Source organism: Parasteatoda tepidariorum, chromosome 7, assembly GCF_982258835.1.
Source record: "Parasteatoda tepidariorum strain Cologne lab strain chromosome 7, Ptep-v5.0, whole genome shotgun sequence".
In the NCBI taxonomy this organism is placed as follows: domain Eukaryota; kingdom Metazoa; phylum Arthropoda; class Arachnida; order Araneae; family Theridiidae; genus Parasteatoda; species Parasteatoda tepidariorum.
Genome location: NC_141761.1, coordinates 106,421,779 through 106,442,178, shown reverse-complemented (window position 1 = coordinate 106,442,178; position 20,400 = coordinate 106,421,779). Strand labels below are relative to the sequence as shown.

The following is a 20,400-nucleotide window of genomic DNA, read 5'->3' as shown; positions in this document are numbered from 1 at the left end:
TGCATTTTCGTTAAAATATTTATTAACAAGCTAAAAAATATATTATATATAGATCACACAATATTCTAGACAGATGTCAAAATCCTGGATTCCAGTCTGTCACTTGCGCTACAGTTCTTAGGGAGAAGCAGGTAATAACATCTCCGGGTAAAAAGGACACTTCAGGGTCTTCAACCATGAGACCGCACTCTGTGTCCTTTTTGATGGACTCTACTGGTGTCTTCTCATGCTTCAGGGATGATATTGGACCTGAAATACATAAAGGGTGAAAGAGAGTTTATGGCACTGTGGAAAATACAAAAATGAAAGAGTCATTTTTGAACTTAGAAAAATATTAAGATAACATCATTGTGGCGTCGCTGTGGTAGCGATTACTATTGGTGAAGCGAACTGAAGTGGTGCAGATCTTCAGAGTATAAAAGTGACGACATGGATGCGATAATTGCTTTTTCTTCCACGTAATTTCTTCAAACTGCTAGCTGTATTGACGAGAGCACGCTGGGCGTGTGAGATGTTTGTTTAATCAAATAAATGTTTTCTTTAGTTGTTTATTAGTCTCAAGTCTTATTTTCGGAATACAGGATTGTTCCAGAGCGTTCACCAGATGAACCTACAATCATCATCAATGGCTGCTTATATATTATACTCTGCTTACAAACCTATATCTGTCTTATATATATAGCGGCATACCTTGAATAACCAATCAGAACACTTGTATGATGAGAGATATAACACTCATAATTACTATATTTTTTTTAATGTCTGAAATTAACTTTTAAAAAAGAATCAGACCATAAAAAAAAACATTTTTACAAAGCATAAAAAATTAAAACATTCTTTCCCAGTCATTTTACCTTTCTCCCTGTTCCAGTGATCTTTTGAATTCGTCATAACCGTCGTTGAACAGAGGACCCAATTTTGGGTTTACGACTACTAATGTTCAACTCCGTAGCCTTGTACTTTTGAACCCAATCCAGAAGATAAGCTAACTCCTGGATGGGGAATCTTTGCCTTCGTAAAGGACTTTAATGATAGAACTAACTTGCATTTGCCTTACATAGAGAGGAAAACCACGGAAACCTCCCGCGGTTAGCCTGACGGTAAGGGAACTCTAACCCATGATCCGTCTACCCCTGAGAATAATTTATATCAGCACCGTGGTCAGTGCAAGTTGGGTGCGAAATTCATATCGCTGGGATTCGAACCCTATTCACCTCATTGGAAAGCGAATGCTCCATCTCCAGAGTCACCACAGCTCTATCATCACTGATTGAAAAATTTGGCTCTTTGCATAAGTTGCCTGTATTTTGCGTTGTGCTAGGCAATAGAAATAGCTTACAGCAATCGCTTGATATTTCTTGCTTTTTTAAACTTTATTAAAAAATCCATTTAAAAAAATCATTCAATCAAACTAAATTGCATAGTATAATTCTTTAATAAGCCTTTACTACTCTTGGCTTATTACAAACTGCCTGTCATTTGAGAGCTGAATGATGAACTTAAACGTATATGGAGTTACTTTAATAAACATAAAAAGCGTCAGATGGATAGAAAGTACCGAAGAATTTTCTCTGAGTTATTGCGTCTTAGTTCAATTAACATATCAGTTTTGACAGATCACTCACCACTGTACAGGGTTTGATCATTCCTTGTCACTTTGTAGAGGGCGCTCTTTTTCAACATCCCCTTAATGCACCTGCATCCAGCCACTGGCAACTTCTTCTTCCCATCTTTGATAACAAACTCCTGCAAAACAGTTGCTTCTCCTGCAAAAACAAATATTTATCATAAAAACAGTTATAAAAAAACAATGAACAGTAAAAAAAAATTGAAACCAGGGTAGCCACTCAAATCTGGAGAGAAAAAAATTTCCCTGTAAGTGAAAAAATTATTGTCAGGGAAAATTTTTTTTCCCCGACACAATATATTAAGAGGAAAAACACAATCACTGTGCTTATGTCTAAGCTATATTAGGCTAACTATATCTATTAGGCTAGTTATAATCGCTGGAAAAACTTAAGGAAAAAAGGAACAGGTGAACATACTTAAAACAAATAATGCTATATTAAATTAACTAGTTTAATGTAGCTGAAATATCATCCTTATATATCCCTTAGAGTGCACTTTGAGTGGTCACCATTTTTTGAAAGGCGAAAATAAGTAACAAAATTCCCTGTATTTTCACAGTTTTCAAAGAAAAACTCAAAATTCTTTACATTTTCACGTTTATTTTAGGTAATTTTTAAATTCCCTGCATTTCCTTGTTCTCCTTGTGGAGTGGCAACCCTGCGATTGTATTTGTGCCCTATAAAGATGCTTGCAGAATGATAAAAAAAAGAGTAAAGCCTTCCCACAATAACCTGTAGTGGACCCAAGAGTTCTTGGGTTTTAAAGCAATGGAATTTCATGACCTACGGAAGGATATTGTGGCAATGTGGCCAACATCGTGCACAATCTGCCTTTACTTCTTGGACATTACGGCAACTGACCGATTTGAAGCCCTCGTGGGGATTGAACCCCAGTCCTTCACTTCCAGTGCCTGAACAAATGAGCTATTGAGGATCAATTTGAAGCAAATTTGTGAGTTTACTAAGAAAACCAAGCTGCTTGAATGAGAAAACTGTTTGCATTTTTACAGAACATATTTCCCATCTTTTTAATTTTCAAATGCTTTAAACTACCAAAACTCTTTTTAATGAGAAATTTGATGCATAAAGTCACTTTTTTATATTTATGTGGAATTCATAAATTATTTTTTGATCCAATTCACCCAATAATTCAATAGCATCCACTTTATCGATACAATGTCCAATATCTACCTGTATTGAATTAAAATATTAGCAGTTACAGGCTTTTTATAAAATGTAATAAAAATAACATAATTGGTTTAATTTAATTACAATTCAATTAAGAATGATTAAAAATAAATAAATTTATGAAATTAAAGAAATTTTTTAAAAGATAGGAAATATGTAATGAATATTGTGGCATCACACTGATATCTTAAGACAAATTAAAAAAAAACATTACAACTCATTAGAAATGTCAATCTATTTGCCCGAAACCATAGAAGCTTAACTAAGCTCTATTTCTCGAAATTATCCTTTCTCTTTTTTAAGAGAATCTCTAATTAAATTCAAACAATGTTTTTTTTATATTTTTAGACTGAAGAAATATGTTGCTAAAGTAAAAAATCCATACAAAAATATGTCTCTTAATTTATAACACACTTTCATTTTATTTTATATAATATAATATTATGCTAATACTCTTGCCAGCTTATTACATGCAACTTGGCTACAAAACAAATTTTAGGAATTATAAATATATGCTCAAAAATATTTTTTACTGATGACATTAATTATAAAACTTTTTGACATTATGAAATCTATATTATATTTGAAATCTATATTATAATTTATGAAATCTATATTATAATTTATGAAATCTATATTATAATTTATGAAATCTATATTATAATTTATATTATGATAAAATTTCATAATGATGATACAATAAAATCTTTTCAAAAAATCAAAAATACAATAACAGTGATAACTGTATACATTCTAAAATCTCATACAATAAATCTAAACTGAATATTTTTTATTTGTTCAGTTCAGCAATTATATAATAGGAAAAGTAAATAGGAATTAAAGATTTTAATATTTAAAAAATATTAAGAGCCTCAAAATTATTAAATTGCATAATGTATTTAAAATTGAATATAGATTACTCAATGCATGTTTAAAGTCAATTTGATGTTTTTATTACTAAATTGCTGGCCGAAAATGCTTTTAAAATATATGCTCAAAATTTATAATTAATAATTACAATGTATTAATTTGATGTTTTATCATAATTTGAAACTTGAATGAAAATTATACTATTATATTATAATTAAATACTTTTAAAGTTGAAAATTATAATTTACACAGAAATGGTAGAACAACATTTTAAACAAAAACATAAGCATAAAATTAAAAGCACACTAGATTATCACTTATAAATTGCAAGTATAATTTTCTTAATTTGTAAAGAAAATAGAAATGTTTGCTACCTTTTCATCGAAATTCAAGTATTTCAGAATTTTCTAAAGAGGTAATATGTGGACCCAGTTTTACCCCAATAGTGGGGTTATAAATAGATGGAGTTAAAAATAGATTTTGTTTTTGATTTAGTCATGACAGGGAATTAATGAGTTTTTCATTTGCACTGAAATAAAAAGTTAGCCCTTACATTGGTTGTTAAGAAAAGAATAAAATATTTATATTAGCTTTTTATAAAATGTAATAAAAATTAAGTAATTTGTTTCATTTAATTAAAATTCAATTAAGAATGATTAAAAAAATTAATTTAAGAAATTAAAGAAATTTTAAAAGATAGGAAATATGTAATGCCTATTGTGGCATCACATTCCTCTGATTATAAATTCTAAATAATAATATATTATATCATTTAATTATACTTCTTTAATTAATAATTTAAAATGTTCTTGTTTTAGCCTGTATTGATGTAATGTTACGTGATATGGCATTTTGCGCACCCTGTTTTTACGTAATATTACGTTCTGGTTTATACATTCCATTTTATCTTGTGTTTGATATAACATTTTGTTCTCTATGCTTTAAATGCATGTTAGCAAATAGTAAAGAGAGATAGAAAATCAAATAGGATTAAAACAGGTAAGGGGTAAAGAATATAAATGATTATCAAAATCACAAAAAACATCAAAATATGGTTTTAAATCCATTTTATAAAATAAAAATGACTTTCGAAATGATGATTATTTTGGATTAAAAATGAATGAAATTAAGTGGAGTTTGAATGGTAGAGAAAAAAAATTATTAAAAAGTATATGTAGAATCTGCAAACTAAAAAATTAAATATTCACCAATAAATTCCTCTTCTTCCACTAAAGGTAGCTTGCTATTGATTTCTATTTTCATGTCAGCAATGAGATGATAAATGACATTAAAACTTTTTATCTTGATACCCTTTTCATCAGCCATCTTCTTAATTTCTGATGGCACACTGACATTGAAAGTATATATAAAACCTAAAACATGAAAAAAATTATAATCAATAATTAAAATGAAACAAGATGACCATCAGCATCAATAGCACGGCAGCCCAAGGGGGGCCTTCTCAAGGAGTTTTTTCTGGGCCAACCTTTTTCCTGCTGGCATTTTCCAGTTTTTAGTTTTTAAGACGAAACGGTCTCTTTCTACGCCATCTATCCACCTCAAATTCGGCCTCCCTTTTTGTGGTACGCATGGATGAGATAGGCCAAAAGGCAAAAAAGCTGAATTTTCACGCCAGTAAATCTTACGTGATTTATAGCAAAACTATCAGTAACATACTCTCATCCAGTTTCGCTGATGTTGTAATGCCTATATATAGCAAGAATCAACGATAGAAAAACTGCCGCATTTATAGTATATAACTAATTCGAGAAAATGAACTTACCTTTTACAAGAATTGCGATAAAGGATTTTAAAATTGCATGAATACAAATAGCGATTTTGGATTTTAAATCGTTGGTTGGATTTTAAATCGAATCGTTACATAGAATTTTAAAAATGACTCAATACAAATCGCGATATTGGATTTTTAAATCTCGTAAATAAGAACTGCTATGAACTATATTGAAATTGCGTGAATAACAATCAGGTAAATACGAGCTTTCTAGGGGACGGGTAAAAATGAGAAAAATTTTATTTCCTGCTCTTAAAAGCTAATAGCTGAAATAAGTAGTATGCGGAAAGGTTGGAAACTACGTAGTTTGAATTTTCTATATATATTTCGATATATTATAATCAAATCGGAAATAGATATGACATGAAAACTCAGGAAAAAAATTCCCCAACTTTTTCCTGATTTATACTAATTTTATTCAATTTCTCGGATTTTTGTAACCAGAAACATACATTTTATTATTAAATTTTCAGTTGGGCATTTTTTATACAAAAAAGCGATATTTAGATTTTTTTTTCAGTTCAATTCTTCTTGAATAATGAGATGAAAAGAAAATGAAATGATGGTAGGATAAGTTTTGAAGCCTTCTTAGTAAAATTATACAAAATAATGTCTCAAATTATTTACACATAGAGGATAAATTATTTACAGAGTAGAAAAATATTAATACTATTTTACATACTTCTTAAATAGAAACTTAGACTAACTGAAGTGTTCATTAGTTGTGAAATAGATTTTGAAAATTTTAAAGCAATATATGATAAAACGTCTAATAATTTGAAACAACTTGTCAATAGAAGACTGAAACAAAAACAGCAATGATAGAAATATTTTTCAAAAACTGATTAATTTAAATACAGACAAATCAGAACCAAATTTAAGTTCACAGATTCTTTTTTAATTGGATAAATACACATTATAAATGAATTTTATATTTTTAATAAACAAATACATTGTTGATAAGCCAGAGAAGATTTACTTACAATAACAGTTAAAGTAGAGCAGAAATTCTTTTGGTTTTTAGCTTACATTTTAAAATAAAAATGTTAGTTTTATCTTGTAAATGAAAAAAAAAAAAACTGGCGACTAAGTATTCCCACTCAGTTGAAAGCATTACTGGTAGACATGAAGAAAACAATATTAAAATAAATTTGACAAATATCTTAAAGTAACTTAACAGTAGAGTTAGTTTTTTTTTATTTCCCTTTTCACAATTTAGTATTTTTTATTTTTGAAAATAGGTTAATCACTGTGGTTATCTGGTCTAGGTTGTTGTGTAGTGATTACTGTACTGGACTACTGGGTCAATGGTTGTCGGTTCGAATCCCACTGTAGGCATGGAGGTAACTTTCTCTCTCTCTGTTTTCTATGTCTTTTCCTCTGTGTGATTTTAAAATATTTTATAACCGCCGTTGAACAGCTGACCCAATTTTTGGATTTATGACTACTAATGTTCAACTCCGTAGCCTTGTAATTTTGAACCCACTCCTGAAGAGAAGGAAACTCCTGAATCAAGTATTGGGAGAAATTTGCCTTTGTGGTGGACTTCGATCGAACTAAGCCACATTTGTGTTACACAGAGAAAAAGAATACAAGAATCTCCCACGGTTAGCTTCACGGCAAGGGGACTCTAACCCATGATCCATCTACCACTGAGGATATTTCTAGTCAACACTGTGGTCCGGAGTTCGTATCGACCAGCCATAGCTGGAATTCGAACCCGGTTCACCTCATTGGAAGGTGAACGATCTATCCCCTGAGCCATCGCGGCTCTCGTCTGTGTGATTTTTTTTTCAATTTAAATTTTTTTTACATCTGTCATTGAACAGTCAAACCAATTTTGAATTTACGACTACTAATGCTCAATTCCGTAGCCTTGTCATTTTGAACCAATCCAGAAGACAGGGAAACTCCTAGATCAGTACCCCTAGAGGTATTGATTTGTTATGGGAACATGGAGGACTTTGCAACTCGACAAATTTAATGTGCATCAGTCACCATTTACTACACAGGGACTCTTCGGCCAACAAGGATCGAACCCACGGCCTGTTGGACTTGGTCCCAGTGCCCAACCTGTGTTGTTATGTATTATTTCAGTACATATTAAATAAACGAGCAGGATCTAGCATCTTCCAAACACATTTAATAACAACTTAACGAGATACGCAAACACAAACTGAAACTAAACATAAATACAAACTGAAACTAAAACTAAACAGTTAGTACACAGTTACAGTTAATCTGGCTGATGCCACATCTCCCCCCTTTAAAGATTTAGTCTATTGGGAGCTTTCACAATTCTTCCAGAGCGAGTCACAACAGTTTTTGAAGATACATCCTTCTTCTGAGTTAACACTGTAGGATCTGGATCCGTTATTTCTGGTAAGCTCCTTCTGTTATCTCTTTCTGAAAGAGCTTCCTCTAAATCATCGTTTAGCGGTGGAATCTGTAGTTTAGATCCTGGAATCAAATGTTTCCTATTCCGTCGAAGCACTTGTTTGCCTTCTTTAACAAAGTATGACCTTGGTGATTCAGCCTTTCTCTGTACAGTTCCAACAGCCTTCCTATCAGTTATCCATACCTTGTTACCCGGATGTATTGGTTTCAATTCATGAGCATTGTGCCTCCGATCATAATCCTTTTTCTGTCTTTCTATTCTTTTCTCTTCTTTTTCTTCCAGTATCTCCTTCTCTATTAGCTTTGGTTGAAGTAGTGAAATTGCTAAAGGTAAGGTTGACTGTAGTCGACGCCCCATCAACAATTCAGCAGGACTGTAGCCGTTCTTTAAAGGTGTTGTCCGATAACTCAATAAAGCCAAGTAAGGATCTTTAGACTTTTTGAATCTTAATTTAATTATCTTCACTGCTGTTTCAACAAAACCGTTGCTTTGAGGATATCTTGGACTTGAAGTAATGTGCTTAAAACCGTATACTTTTGCAAAGTTTTGAAACTCTGCTGTTCTAGTAACTTCAAACTGTGGTCCATTATCTGATCTTACAACATTTGGAATTCCATGTCTGGCAAAAATTGATTTGCAGTGTAAAATTACTTCTTTTGATGTTAAACTATCCAGTTTTGCCACTTCTGGATAACGTGAGTAAAAATCTGTAACTAATAAATACCATTCTGCATGGAGTTTAAATAAGTCCATAGCTACAATTTCCCATGGTCTCTGAGGAAAACTAGTTGGTTTCAAAGGTTCAGAACAGTTTTTAGCTTCCTGTATACATGAAGGACAGTCCCGAACTAATTCCTCTATTTGTTTACTGATGCCAGGCCAGTATACTGCTGAATTCGCTAAAGCTCGACATTTATTAATTCCCATATGCCCTTCATGGATTTTGCCCAATATTTCTTGTCGTAGCCTATTTGGCACGATTATTCGGTTTCCTCTCATTAACAAGCCATTCTGTATGGAGATTTCATATCTTAGAGGCCAAAAGGGTAAACCGGATGGTACTATCTGGTTTTTCTCCGGCCAACCTTGAGAAGCGTAATTGATCAACATATTGCATGCTGAGTCAGTCTCTTGTTCTAGTTTTATCTGGGAAAGTCTCTCTGAAGACATCGGAACAGATTCTAAAACTTGATTGATAAAAGCTTCAACTTCCTCTTCCAATTCCAGATTTGGAGTTTCTTGTTGATGTGGTGCTCTAGATAGTGCATCTGCTACGCAAAGATTTTTCCCAGGAGTGTGGAAAACATCAAAAGAATATCTCATGAGCCTCATTTTGAAACGTTGTAGGCGAGGTGTTAAATCATCCAAAGATTTTCTAGTAAGTATTGGGACAAGAGGTTTATGATCTGTCTCCAAAAGAAACTTGGTACCCATTAGATAATTGGAAAATTTTTCGTATGCCCATGTAAGTGCAAGGGCTACTTTTTCTATCTGAGCGTAACGTTGTTCAGTAGGAGTTAGAGTTCTGGATGCATAAGCTACCACCTTGATTGTAGAATCATGCTTCTGACACAGTGTGGCTCCTAATCCATAAGAAGAAGCATCGGCTGTAAGAATTGATTGTTTGTTTGGGTCATAGATGGTAAGTATAGGTTCAGATAACAACATGTCTTTTAACTTTTTTAGTGCGGTTTCCTGAGGAGAGTTCCAAACAAATGTATTCTTTGTGGATAACATAGAAATCAAAGGTGCCATAATATCTGAAAATCGTGGAATAAATCTTGCTAAATAATTTGCCATTCCAAGTAGCTGTTTCAGTTCAGTTTTGTTTGTTGGGCTTCTGAAATTTTGTATGGCTTTTACTTTGTCCTGATCTGGGTGTATTCCAGAGTCATCAATGACATGACCAAGATATTTTATAGATTTAACAGAGAAACAGCATTTTTGTTTATTAAGAGTGATTCCCGTTTCTTTCAGACGGATTAAAGTAGATGTTAGACGTTCATCATGCTCCTTTTGATTTGAACCCCAGACGAGTATATCATCCATGTGACATATAATACCAGGAATACCTTCTAAAGCTTGTGACATTCTACGTTGAAAATGTTCTGGAGCAGATGATATTCCGAATGGTAGACGTAAGAAACGAAATCTGCCAAAGGGTGTGATGAATGTTGTTAGATATGAAGATTCTTCATCGAGAGGAATTTGCCAAAACCCAGAGTTTGCATCTAATTTCGAAAAGATTTTCACCCCAGCCAAAAGTGATAAATTGTATTCTTTGTTGGCAGTGGGTGCCATTCTCTTTTGATGCTTCTATTGAGTGTCGTCAAGTCGACACATACTCGCACACTTCCATCTTTTTTTCGTACTACCACTGCAGGAGAACACCAATCAGTAGGTTTTTCTACCTTCTGCATAACATTTAATTCTTGCATTCTCTGTATTTCTAGTTCAGTTTTCTCCAGAAGAGGTATTGGAATTCGACGTGGAGAAGTTAGAGCATATGGTTTAACATCACTATTAAGTTCAACATGGTAACTTCCTTTCAGTAAGCCAAGTACTTGAAATAACGAAGGAAATTCATGAAAAGGATTAAAACTTGTAATGTTGAGCACAGATTGAGATTGGATATTGGGACCAAGTCCAAAAAATTTTATGGCAGGTTTTCCTAATAAACATGTTTGGAGTCCTTCTATAACATAAATTTCTTCTAAGCACTTTTTTCCATTATATTCAACATTTTCAAGCAGTTATCCCATTAACTTCAAGGGTGTTTTATCGGGGCCAAAAATCACTTTATCTGCACTTTTTAGTTCTGCATGTTTGAGTACTGTGGAGGCAATACTGCTTGGAATAACAGAGTAGTCTGCACCACTATCAATTTTAAATTGGATGCATTTTCCTAGTATTTTAACAGGAACAACCCACTCATCTGTGTTTTGTGTACTTCCCACTAGTCCTACAAAACCAGCATCACAAAGTTCATTGACTCTTTTAATAGTAGATAAACAAACATTATCCCAATGTCCTCTTTTCTTGCATTTTCTGCAATTTGAGTCCTTTGCTGGGCAGTTTCTTTTTTCATGTGGCTGTTTACCACACCATTTGCAATTTTTTCGCTGATAATTAGTCTTCGAATCTTGATATTTACTTTTCGAATCATGAAAATTACTTTTGTCTGCATTAGTTGTTTTATTATATTTCTTCTTTTGACTAATAGCATTAACTGTAGAATTTTCAACTAGTAGTGATTGTTGTTTCTTAACTGATTCCGAAAGACGTACTTTGTCAATTGCAGTTTGCAGGGTAAGTTCAGAATCAAGTTGTAATTTTTCGCTTAAAGTTTGATCTTTAATACCAACAACTATACGGTCACGAAGCAATTCGTCATGTAGATTACCATATTCACACTTGTCAGCAAGAGCATATAAAGCAGTAATAAAATCATTGACTGATTCACCTTCTTTTTGAATTCGCCGATTGAACTGAGCTCGTTCGAATATTATGTTTCGTTTAACAACAAAGTGAGTGTCGAAACTATTCAAAACCTCTTGGAATTTCTTTTTATCCTCTTCCGATATACTGAGCGAAAGAAATATGTCCTCGGCTTTATCGCCCATGACGTATATGAGAGCATCCACTTGTTCCTCTTCTGTTTTTGTTATTAGTCCAGAAGCAGTTCGGAAACGTAGCAATCTTTGCTTCCATTTAGGCCATTCCGAGGGAATCGAAAAAGGAAATGATTCTGGCGGCGTTATATGATATGCAGGAGCTGATGTCATGATGTAATTTCAGAATATCGAAGGAGAGTCAAAACTTACTGCGTTAATTTGTTTTCTTTTACCGCTGCCACCATGTGTTGTTATCTATTATTTCAGTACATATTAAATAAACGAGCAGGATCTAGCATCTCGCAAACACATTTAATAACAACTTAACGAGATACGCAAACACAAACTGAAACTAAACATAAATACAAACTGAAACTAAAACTAAACAGTTAGTACACAATTACAGTTAATCTGGCTGATGCCACACAACCAACCAGGATATCTCGGCCTCCCTCTGTGTGATTGTGTGAGGGCACTGGGCCCATGTCCAAGAGTTTGTGGGTTCTATCCCCACTGGCCGAAGACTCCTCACGTATTAAATGGTGACTGATGCACGCTAAATCTGTCAAGTCGCAAAGTCCTTCATGTTCCCAAAACAAATCAATACCTCTGGGGGTACTGATCCAGGAGTTAAATTGTCTTCTGGACTGTATCAAAATTACAAGGCTAGGGAGTTGAACATTAGTAGTGATAAACCCAAAAATTGGGTCGGATGTTCAACGACGGATATAAAATCAAATGTAACCCATCCTATAAAGGGGTTTGTGGTTGTATGAAGTGGGCGACACTATTCGACCTCCGTGGTTTAGCCAAAAAGGCCCACCGAGTATCGATAAGAGAGTAGCAATTCCTGTATTTCTGAGGACAATGGGAAATAGACCCATGTGCTCGCCATTAATTTTTTATTTATTTTTAAAATAGACATGAAAGGTACCATTGAAAGCTTCAGCCATTTCAATATCATTTTCAGTGACACTGCCTACAGCACTGTGGAGAACATCCATTCGGCATGTTTCATGAGATTGATATGTATCAACAACATCCAAAATGGCCTCCACTGAACCATGCACATCACCTAAAATTAAGACAAATAATTTAATTATAACAAATCAAAATATTTATTTCCTTATTATCACAGATGCGATTGATGAATCACAAAATAACTCTTTATTACAGATTAATCATTTATATTTTCAATTTAAATAAACAAGAAGAATATTTACAATTTAACCCTTTTGTCCTAAATGATATATATACGTCCCAAAGACAAAACTTTATTCCCTAAAGCAGTGTTTCCTAAACTTATGACTTTTGTGTAACCTTTCAAAATTTTTCGTAACGCTGTGTACCACTAATAAAAAAAATTTATGTATTTTTTGAAAATATGTTTATTTTTCTTCTTTGGTACAAAGTTTTGTAGGTACTAACCTGCGATCCATATTCTATGTTAGGGATAAAAATTATATTTTATAAAAATAATCAAAGTAAATAGAATTTATTACAAACTTTTACTATAAGAAAATTGCTCAGAAGTTAAAATCATAACTGTTGACACCACTAATTATTAACTGTTAACTCTGCAAAAAATAGCCAATAGAAAAAGATGCAATCGTAAATTTTCATGGCTAGCTTATGTTTTTAAATAAAAATTTTTGAAATTTTCGTTTGTTGCAAGATATTTCGCCACTGAACTGTTCCCGTACCCCTGAGGGTACGCGTACCACACTTTGGGAAACACTGCACTAAACAGATCCCAATTTTGCACAAACTTCATTAATTTTTAGATGTCAGTGGGAAATCATTTTCCCACCTATGATTTGTGTGGTCATCTTCTGCTAACTTCAAAAAAAAATGTAAGAGTTTTGTTAAAATAAATATTCTGCTTTTTGGCTTTTTTGCTGGTATAGTTACCGTTTTATAAGTTTATCGACACTACCAGACAATGTAAATAAAACGCTATAAGCATTTTTTCTATAGCTACATGTTATAAAGCAAAATTAGAACATTTTGCTACTGGCTAGTCATAGCTTTTTTAACAGTGGTCAATTTTCAAATATTAAAAATTTTAAGAAACAAGCCTAAATAAAATACTTCTAAAATTATTATGAAATTTTCAAAATAGTTCAGTATACATTTTTAAAAAAATAAAATACAAATGGAACGCATTTTAAATACAAAAATGGCGACTGGCAGAGAATACTTATTTATCATAATTTGTTACCTTCAGTTCTTTTGTCTCAAAGAAACCATTGAGGTTGCTTTATACTACACATAAATAAACCAAAAGGAAGATGAGACAATATTTACGGGTAATAATTATGGAATATAACTAAAATGGGTTGTAATCACAGAAAAACTATATATAAATAATTATTAAATAAAAAATCAACAAATAAATTAAAATTAAATAAATAAAATATTACAAGCTTGGGACAAGTTTGTGAGCCACACAATTATAGATTTCCAACTCAAAATAGAGCTTTTTTTTAGAAATCCTCAATGGTGCAATATAAAAAATTTGCGTTCTACACAAAATGTTTTTAGTCTGTACTATAACTTTAAAACAAAATATAGAACAAACCTTTCAAGACAAAAGCCACATAAGGAGTAGAATCAAGAGTGAACTCTTTCTCTCTAAAGTAGTTACGTTCCTTCCTGTAACGTCCCCTACTCAAGCGTGCCATTCTTTCTTCCCTGTATTTCTCAGTGTGCGCATCTGCTTTCTTCTGAATGATCTCCTGATCTGCAATCATTTTCTCTTCCATTTTCACACTCTCGCGGTATCGAATTACTTCTCGTGCACGCCTCTGGAGAAAAAATTTATTTTAAAAAGTACACACAAGAAAATAAAATGAATTCAGAAATAAAAACATAAAGATGACGTTTTCAATACAAACAAATAATCTAAGCAAACTACAGAACACAATTCTGATAATTTCAATTTGAAAGTTAAAGCAAAGCTAGATAATGGTCTTATATTGCATTAAAAAAGCGTTTCCCAAAATTTTTTACACAGAGTACCACAATTCTGTGGAGAGATCACAAGGGTTCCGAACGTTTGGACTAAATTTAACCGATTATGATCTTTGAAACTCCGTCTGTATATTCCCTCAATAATTCGTATTGAATTATTGGGTAATGAATGCGTATTGAATATGCGGATGCGTAACTGCGTATTGAATATTTAATATTTTGGGTTTTTTTTCATGTAATTATTCAAAACTTTTTATTTCCGTAGGAGCTGATTCTACATCACTGCAGTTCATGCATAACAGATGCACTAGATTGAAGACTTAAAAAAAAGAAGAAAAAAAAAGATAAAACAGTAATATAAACTTTATAACTACAACAGTAAATACATTAAAGCAAGACCAATAAAATGAATGACATTGATAATAAAAGAAAATATTATTCAAGTAAAATATTGATAAAAGAAAAAAACATGGCATTAAAGAAAAAAGTGAAAACGATATGCATGTCTAAAATTTGCCACAGTACTTCCAATCGAATTTTTCAATCTGAAATAAAAGAAAACAAAAGAATAAAGAAATATAATTCTCTGAAAATCATTTTCAAATTATATAGCTGTTTCTTTTTATTACAATGCAAATCATAATTAATCTTATTTCATTTATTGCAATCCTCACTTGATTCAGAATCACAATAAAACATTTAAAATAGCATAGTAATTGCATGAAGCAATCATTTTTGGAATTAAGATAATAATTCCAAGAATGATTGATTCATGCAAATACTTCCATTAGTACACAGAACCTTAACAAAATTAAATAAACGTTCTTGAGTTAGGGCTTAAGAAATATGTGTTGGAAAGGTTAATTACGAGTTTACAGTTCAAGTTTGATCTACTATGTGACTTTTATAAACTCATGTTTGTGAAAATCGCAACACTATGAAGGAATCGTCATAATTAAATGAAATTTAATACACAGTTGAGTAGTAGTGGTACAAATAAATGATTAAACTTTCAAAGCAAACAAACAATAACTAGACATCGAAATCAGTATTTTGTGTAGCCAGCACCCGCCGCAATAAGTGCCGCTACACGACGTGGCATGGAGACAAACAAATTTTGAATGCCTGTCTGAGGAAGAGCATTCCATATTGTTTGTATGCGTACCCAAAGTTCGTTTGTAGAAGCAACAGGACGAGGATCACGAGCGAGACGCCGAAATCCCACACATGTGCAATTGGCGACAGGCCAAGGAAGAAGCTGTACCTGCCGCGATGCAAGGAAGGATTGAACAGTCCTAACAATATGAGGGGGGGATTGTCCTGTTGAAACACAGCACCTGGCAAGGCTTGAAGGAAGTGAACAGCTTGGGACAGTAGAACTTCACTGATGTACCGGTTGCTGTTCAGATTACCCACAATTCGCAGCAATTGAGATCGTCCATGATATGCTATGGCACCCCAGACCATAACTCAGGATGTTCGTCCACAGTGCCGTTCGATAACGCACTCCGGAAGGTGGCATTCACCGGCAGAGCGTCTGACACGAATGCGGCCATCATGGTACCACAAATTAAAGCGGGATTCGTCAGAAAACACGACACGCTGCCAATCTGCACACCAGTCCCTATGCTGGTTGGCCCATTGCAGCCGCAAACAGCGATTGTTTAGCATGAGGGGGATACTGTATAAAGGAGTCCTTGCGCGCAGTCCACGCTGCAGCAGACGTCTACGAATTGATGAAGCACCCAATGAAACACCTGTAGCTATTGGCCACTGTGCTGCCAGTTGTCTAGAGGGAGCTGTACGGTCCGTCAGCGCCATGCGGACCAGGTGTCTATCGTCGCGAGCTGACGTGACATTTCGGAGCACTCCCGGATTTCCGAGTTGTCTGACACTCGTTCGTCCACTGCTTCCAAACACGCATCACTGTGCTGCTGATAAGCTGCACACGAGCGACTACTGCACGATAAGATAATCCAACTTCCCGAAGGCCGATGATTCTCCCCCGTTCAAACTCCGCAAATTGTTGAAAACTCGCTCTCTTTCGTCGAAGAGGCATAAGTAACGACTAAGATAACGTTTACCACAAGCAGATAACCTTACACGCCTCGCTACAGCCGTCTATTTATTCGGATCCATCAGCCATTAAGAGGACGCTGCTCAGCATTCGCATGCGCTACGGATCTGAAATTCTAAACATTTGCATATCATGCATTTCCTGAAAATTTCAGCTGACTCGCATAAGTCCTTCATGGTGCTGCGATTTTCACAAACATGAGTTTATAAAATTTATCAAACAAAAAAGGTATAATATATAAGATCCAAAAAAGAGGGGCAGTTGTGCAGAGCGTGCAGTCCAGAGACGCTATGAAGTGTAGTATGGGTAAGTTCTCTCCATACCAGTTATTCCCTTTCTTATATATTAATTAGTTAAAGTATTTTATGTTAACAATATAAGATAATAACTTTATTTTAATATAGTTGAATATACCTAATTATTTATTGCCTGCACCATCGTAACATTATTTTCAACTTAAGTACACCAAAAAAATAAAATTCTTAACAAGATTAAACGCTATTTCATGAATTTAATAACCTGACATAAAATTTTATTTTTAGACGAGCATAGATAGATAAAAAAATGAATTCTGATTTTGAAATAATTAGCTGCCTTTCATAATTACAAATGAACATTACAGAGGCGTAGCCAGGATTTCAATTTGAGGAAAGAAATTTCACTATAACCGGGAGTTCACTATATTCGTTCTGCAAACAATTTTAACTAATGGTTCTGAAGTTCTTTTTATTACATATTATTTAAATAAATGACCAAAAAAATTTTGCATTTGCTTTTTTTTTCACACATATCTTTTAATCCTCTTTAAACATGAGAAACTTTTCTCATGTTTAAAGCAGAGCATGCTGTAACAGAGCATAACAGAGCATGCTGTAACAGGAATTTTGCTCAGTATTTTTGATACACAGTATTTTCGATTAGAGGAGTTAAGTTCTCTATGGCCTACTTAATTCAGATTTCAGTCAAGTCCAGTGACATAAAAAATATATATATTTTCTTATATTTTTAACTGAGAATTTTCTTACTTATTTCAATAGTGTGTGGAGTGAGTTTCAAATTCATATACGGTACATATAAATTGCTCCATATCTCCCCTTCATATTAATGTATAATTTTCAAACTCGACCATATTTTATATTATAATATCCTCTACTACCAAACCAAATTAAATAATTATAGACAAATTTAGGGTCCACAATGTCGCACAATACGGTTCCATTGAAAAAGCACAGGAAACTACTTAAAGCTTTTTTTTAAAATCGGAAAGCTAATAATTGCTAATTCCGAGGGTCTTGGGTTCATGGTTGTTGGGCCTGTACCCCATGGTTATCAAACACAGGTCTATTATTTTATGTCCCAGAGCTAAGAAAATAAAGCAATTTGGCAAAAAAGTGAGATGAAAGCAACTTGAAGCAGCATTAGAACAATGCCACGCAATGCTAAGAGCTTCACAGTAGAATTTCAGAGAAATGGAGCTTGACAACTAATTCTTTCCCTTGTTAATACTATCAACATTAAAATAAAATTTCAAAAATATAATTAAAGAATTATTATTATTTTTATTTATTTATTTCGCAATTTAGCTTATTTTACAAATTGATTTTTACATTGAAATTTTGCAACAGAAAAATCTATGAACTGAAAATTACATTGATTTTTCTATTGCATGGCAAAATAGGTAATGACAATTTTTTAAATAAATGCCATTTAAAAATGACATACAAGCTAAAAAAGAAAAGCATGCACTTAATATCTTTAGCTAACTTACTATCTTTATAATTTTAAAAATGTAAACAAGAAAATACCTCAGACTCTACTTCTAATATGATTTCACCAGTAGGAGGGAAACTCTTCCAACCAACCACTTGCACAGGCGTACCAGGAGTCGCAACTTTTAGAACATTTCCATTTTCATCATATAGGTTACGCACCTATATATATAGCAAATAAAGGACTCATTTAGACTATAACTTAATCAGTACATTAGAAAAAAACGCACACACAGTCATAATAGCATAAAATAAAGCAAAATAAACGTGAGGTAATCCATTTTTAGTGTATAGAATATGTAACCATCAACAAGGGTATGATAAAATTTTAAGTAAGAGGGAAATCACTTTTCAATCCAAGTTGCACAGTGATCAAAATAAAAAAATGACCACCCTGAATAACTTTTGATCCAATGATCGGATCTTCATATTCTAGAAGTCAATCTTAATGATTCAAAGGGGTAACCTCAAATATGCTAATTAATTAGCGCAGACGATATTTTAAGTTATGATAAAATTAGTTACAAAAACCTACTTTCTCTGAATACACATATCTTTTTTCAATGAATTCGGATTTCTGACCCCCAAAATATAGGGGGTAAAAGTAATCTGGGAAATATGGCCCAAACAGTTTGGTCAGCAGACCAGTCTAAAGTTTGGACCCCTTAATGTAAATTTTATTTTTTGTGTATTGCGCTTTTTAAGCGAATTGAAAATTTTTTGCTCACAATTATAAAATTAGTTCATGATTGTGTGCAATATCTATTATATATAATTCTCTTACGTGGCTCCCAAATTTTGGCTGTATTTCTTTTCCGCCGGTGGCAACGTTTACTTTGTTTTGAAAACACCATTTTAATGATGTGTTTCTGATCTAATATACATAATTGTCTTACGTGGCTCCTAAATTTTGGCTGAAGTACTTTGTACAACTAAATCAGATTTTTTTCACAACAGTTAAATATTTACTTTATTTTCTTCATTCATAGAGAAAACAGTCGGCAAAGAATTCTGTTAGGTTAAAAAACATTTCGCTAAAAAAATAACGAATTCTAAAAGAAATAAAAATAAACAACTTAAAAAATAAAAATGCTGTTGCCAGCCATGGAATTTTTTGAAAGTTAACTTAGCAGCATAAATCAAAATGACACAGAAGCGCAACTAGATCAAAATTATGATACCTGAGCGCTTGACGTAACAAATCCTTCAATTCTAAGAGTGTTGTATCGCCAAATGCCCAAATTAACAATTGTGTTCTTAAAGAAATTCTATAAAAAGTTTTAAATAAACAACCTACTTCTACAACTGCTTCTTGAAGAACTTGGCTCATTGATTAAAAATATTGCTTTAATTTTACAGTACTAACTTTACTTCTACTTTCATTATTGCTATGACCCTCTTTCATTACATTTTACAACTTCATGCTAAATTTGAGGACTTTAAGTTGTTTTGTGGTTGAATACTGACATTTAGAAATGTGTACATAAAAAAAATAATATTTAGAGGTTAAGAGTTGCCTCAGAAAAATTTGAATTGTTGACATTGAACTTAACAATGGAAACAATCGTTTTTATGAAAAATTGAATTGTATTGTTGACATCAAAACTAAAAATATTGTGTTTCAACTTGACAATACTACCTTAATTTATACTTTAGAATTGCTTCGGAGAAATTTGAATTGTTAGCAATGACTTAAACAAAAAGTGTTATTTTAACTGACAAATACTATATTATAATTTTAGCTTTCTCTATGACTATACTCATTTTCTTACTCTTTTCTTTGTTTTTTATACATTTTATTTTTTTGTGATAAAATAAAAAACTTATAGTTGTTCTGCTTCTGAACACTGATGAAAACACAAAATGATGGGCTTCGTCAACAATCAATAATATATACATTTATTTTACAAATTCCATATTATTAAGGTGGCGCCCTTCAGAGAATTAAAATTACAAAATTATCTTCATCAAAGCCGATGCTTTACATCCGGCGTTCAAAGGCAGACTACTATTTCATATTGTTTTACAACACATGGCTTTAGCCCTCTGGGAAAGACTTTAAAACAAAACTTGCAACAGTTACTTTTCTCA

General features: G+C 32.8%; 1 protein-coding gene across 2 annotated transcripts in view; it reads right to left on the bottom strand.

Annotated features, from left to right (window-relative positions):
- Positions 1-20,400, bottom strand: part of mIF2 (mitochondrial translation initiation factor 2) — a 46,901-nt gene continuing 26,501 nt past the window's right edge. Inside the window, exons 12-17 of one of the 2 annotated variants that reach the window (XM_043053340.3) lie at positions 18,346-18,471; positions 14,072-14,297; positions 12,425-12,565; positions 4,895-5,059; positions 1,626-1,766; positions 1-249 (exon numbers count right to left, since the gene is read on the bottom strand). In XM_043053340.3, the coding sequence (XP_042909274.2) occupies positions 77-249; positions 1,626-1,766; positions 4,895-5,059; positions 12,425-12,565; positions 14,072-14,297; positions 18,346-18,471 (972 nt within the window). In that variant the 3' untranslated portion in view covers positions 1-76. The remainder of the gene's footprint in view (positions 250-1,625; positions 1,767-4,894; positions 5,060-12,424; positions 12,566-14,071; positions 14,298-18,345; positions 18,472-20,400) is intronic. The other variant, XM_071183024.2, reaches the window with a different exon arrangement.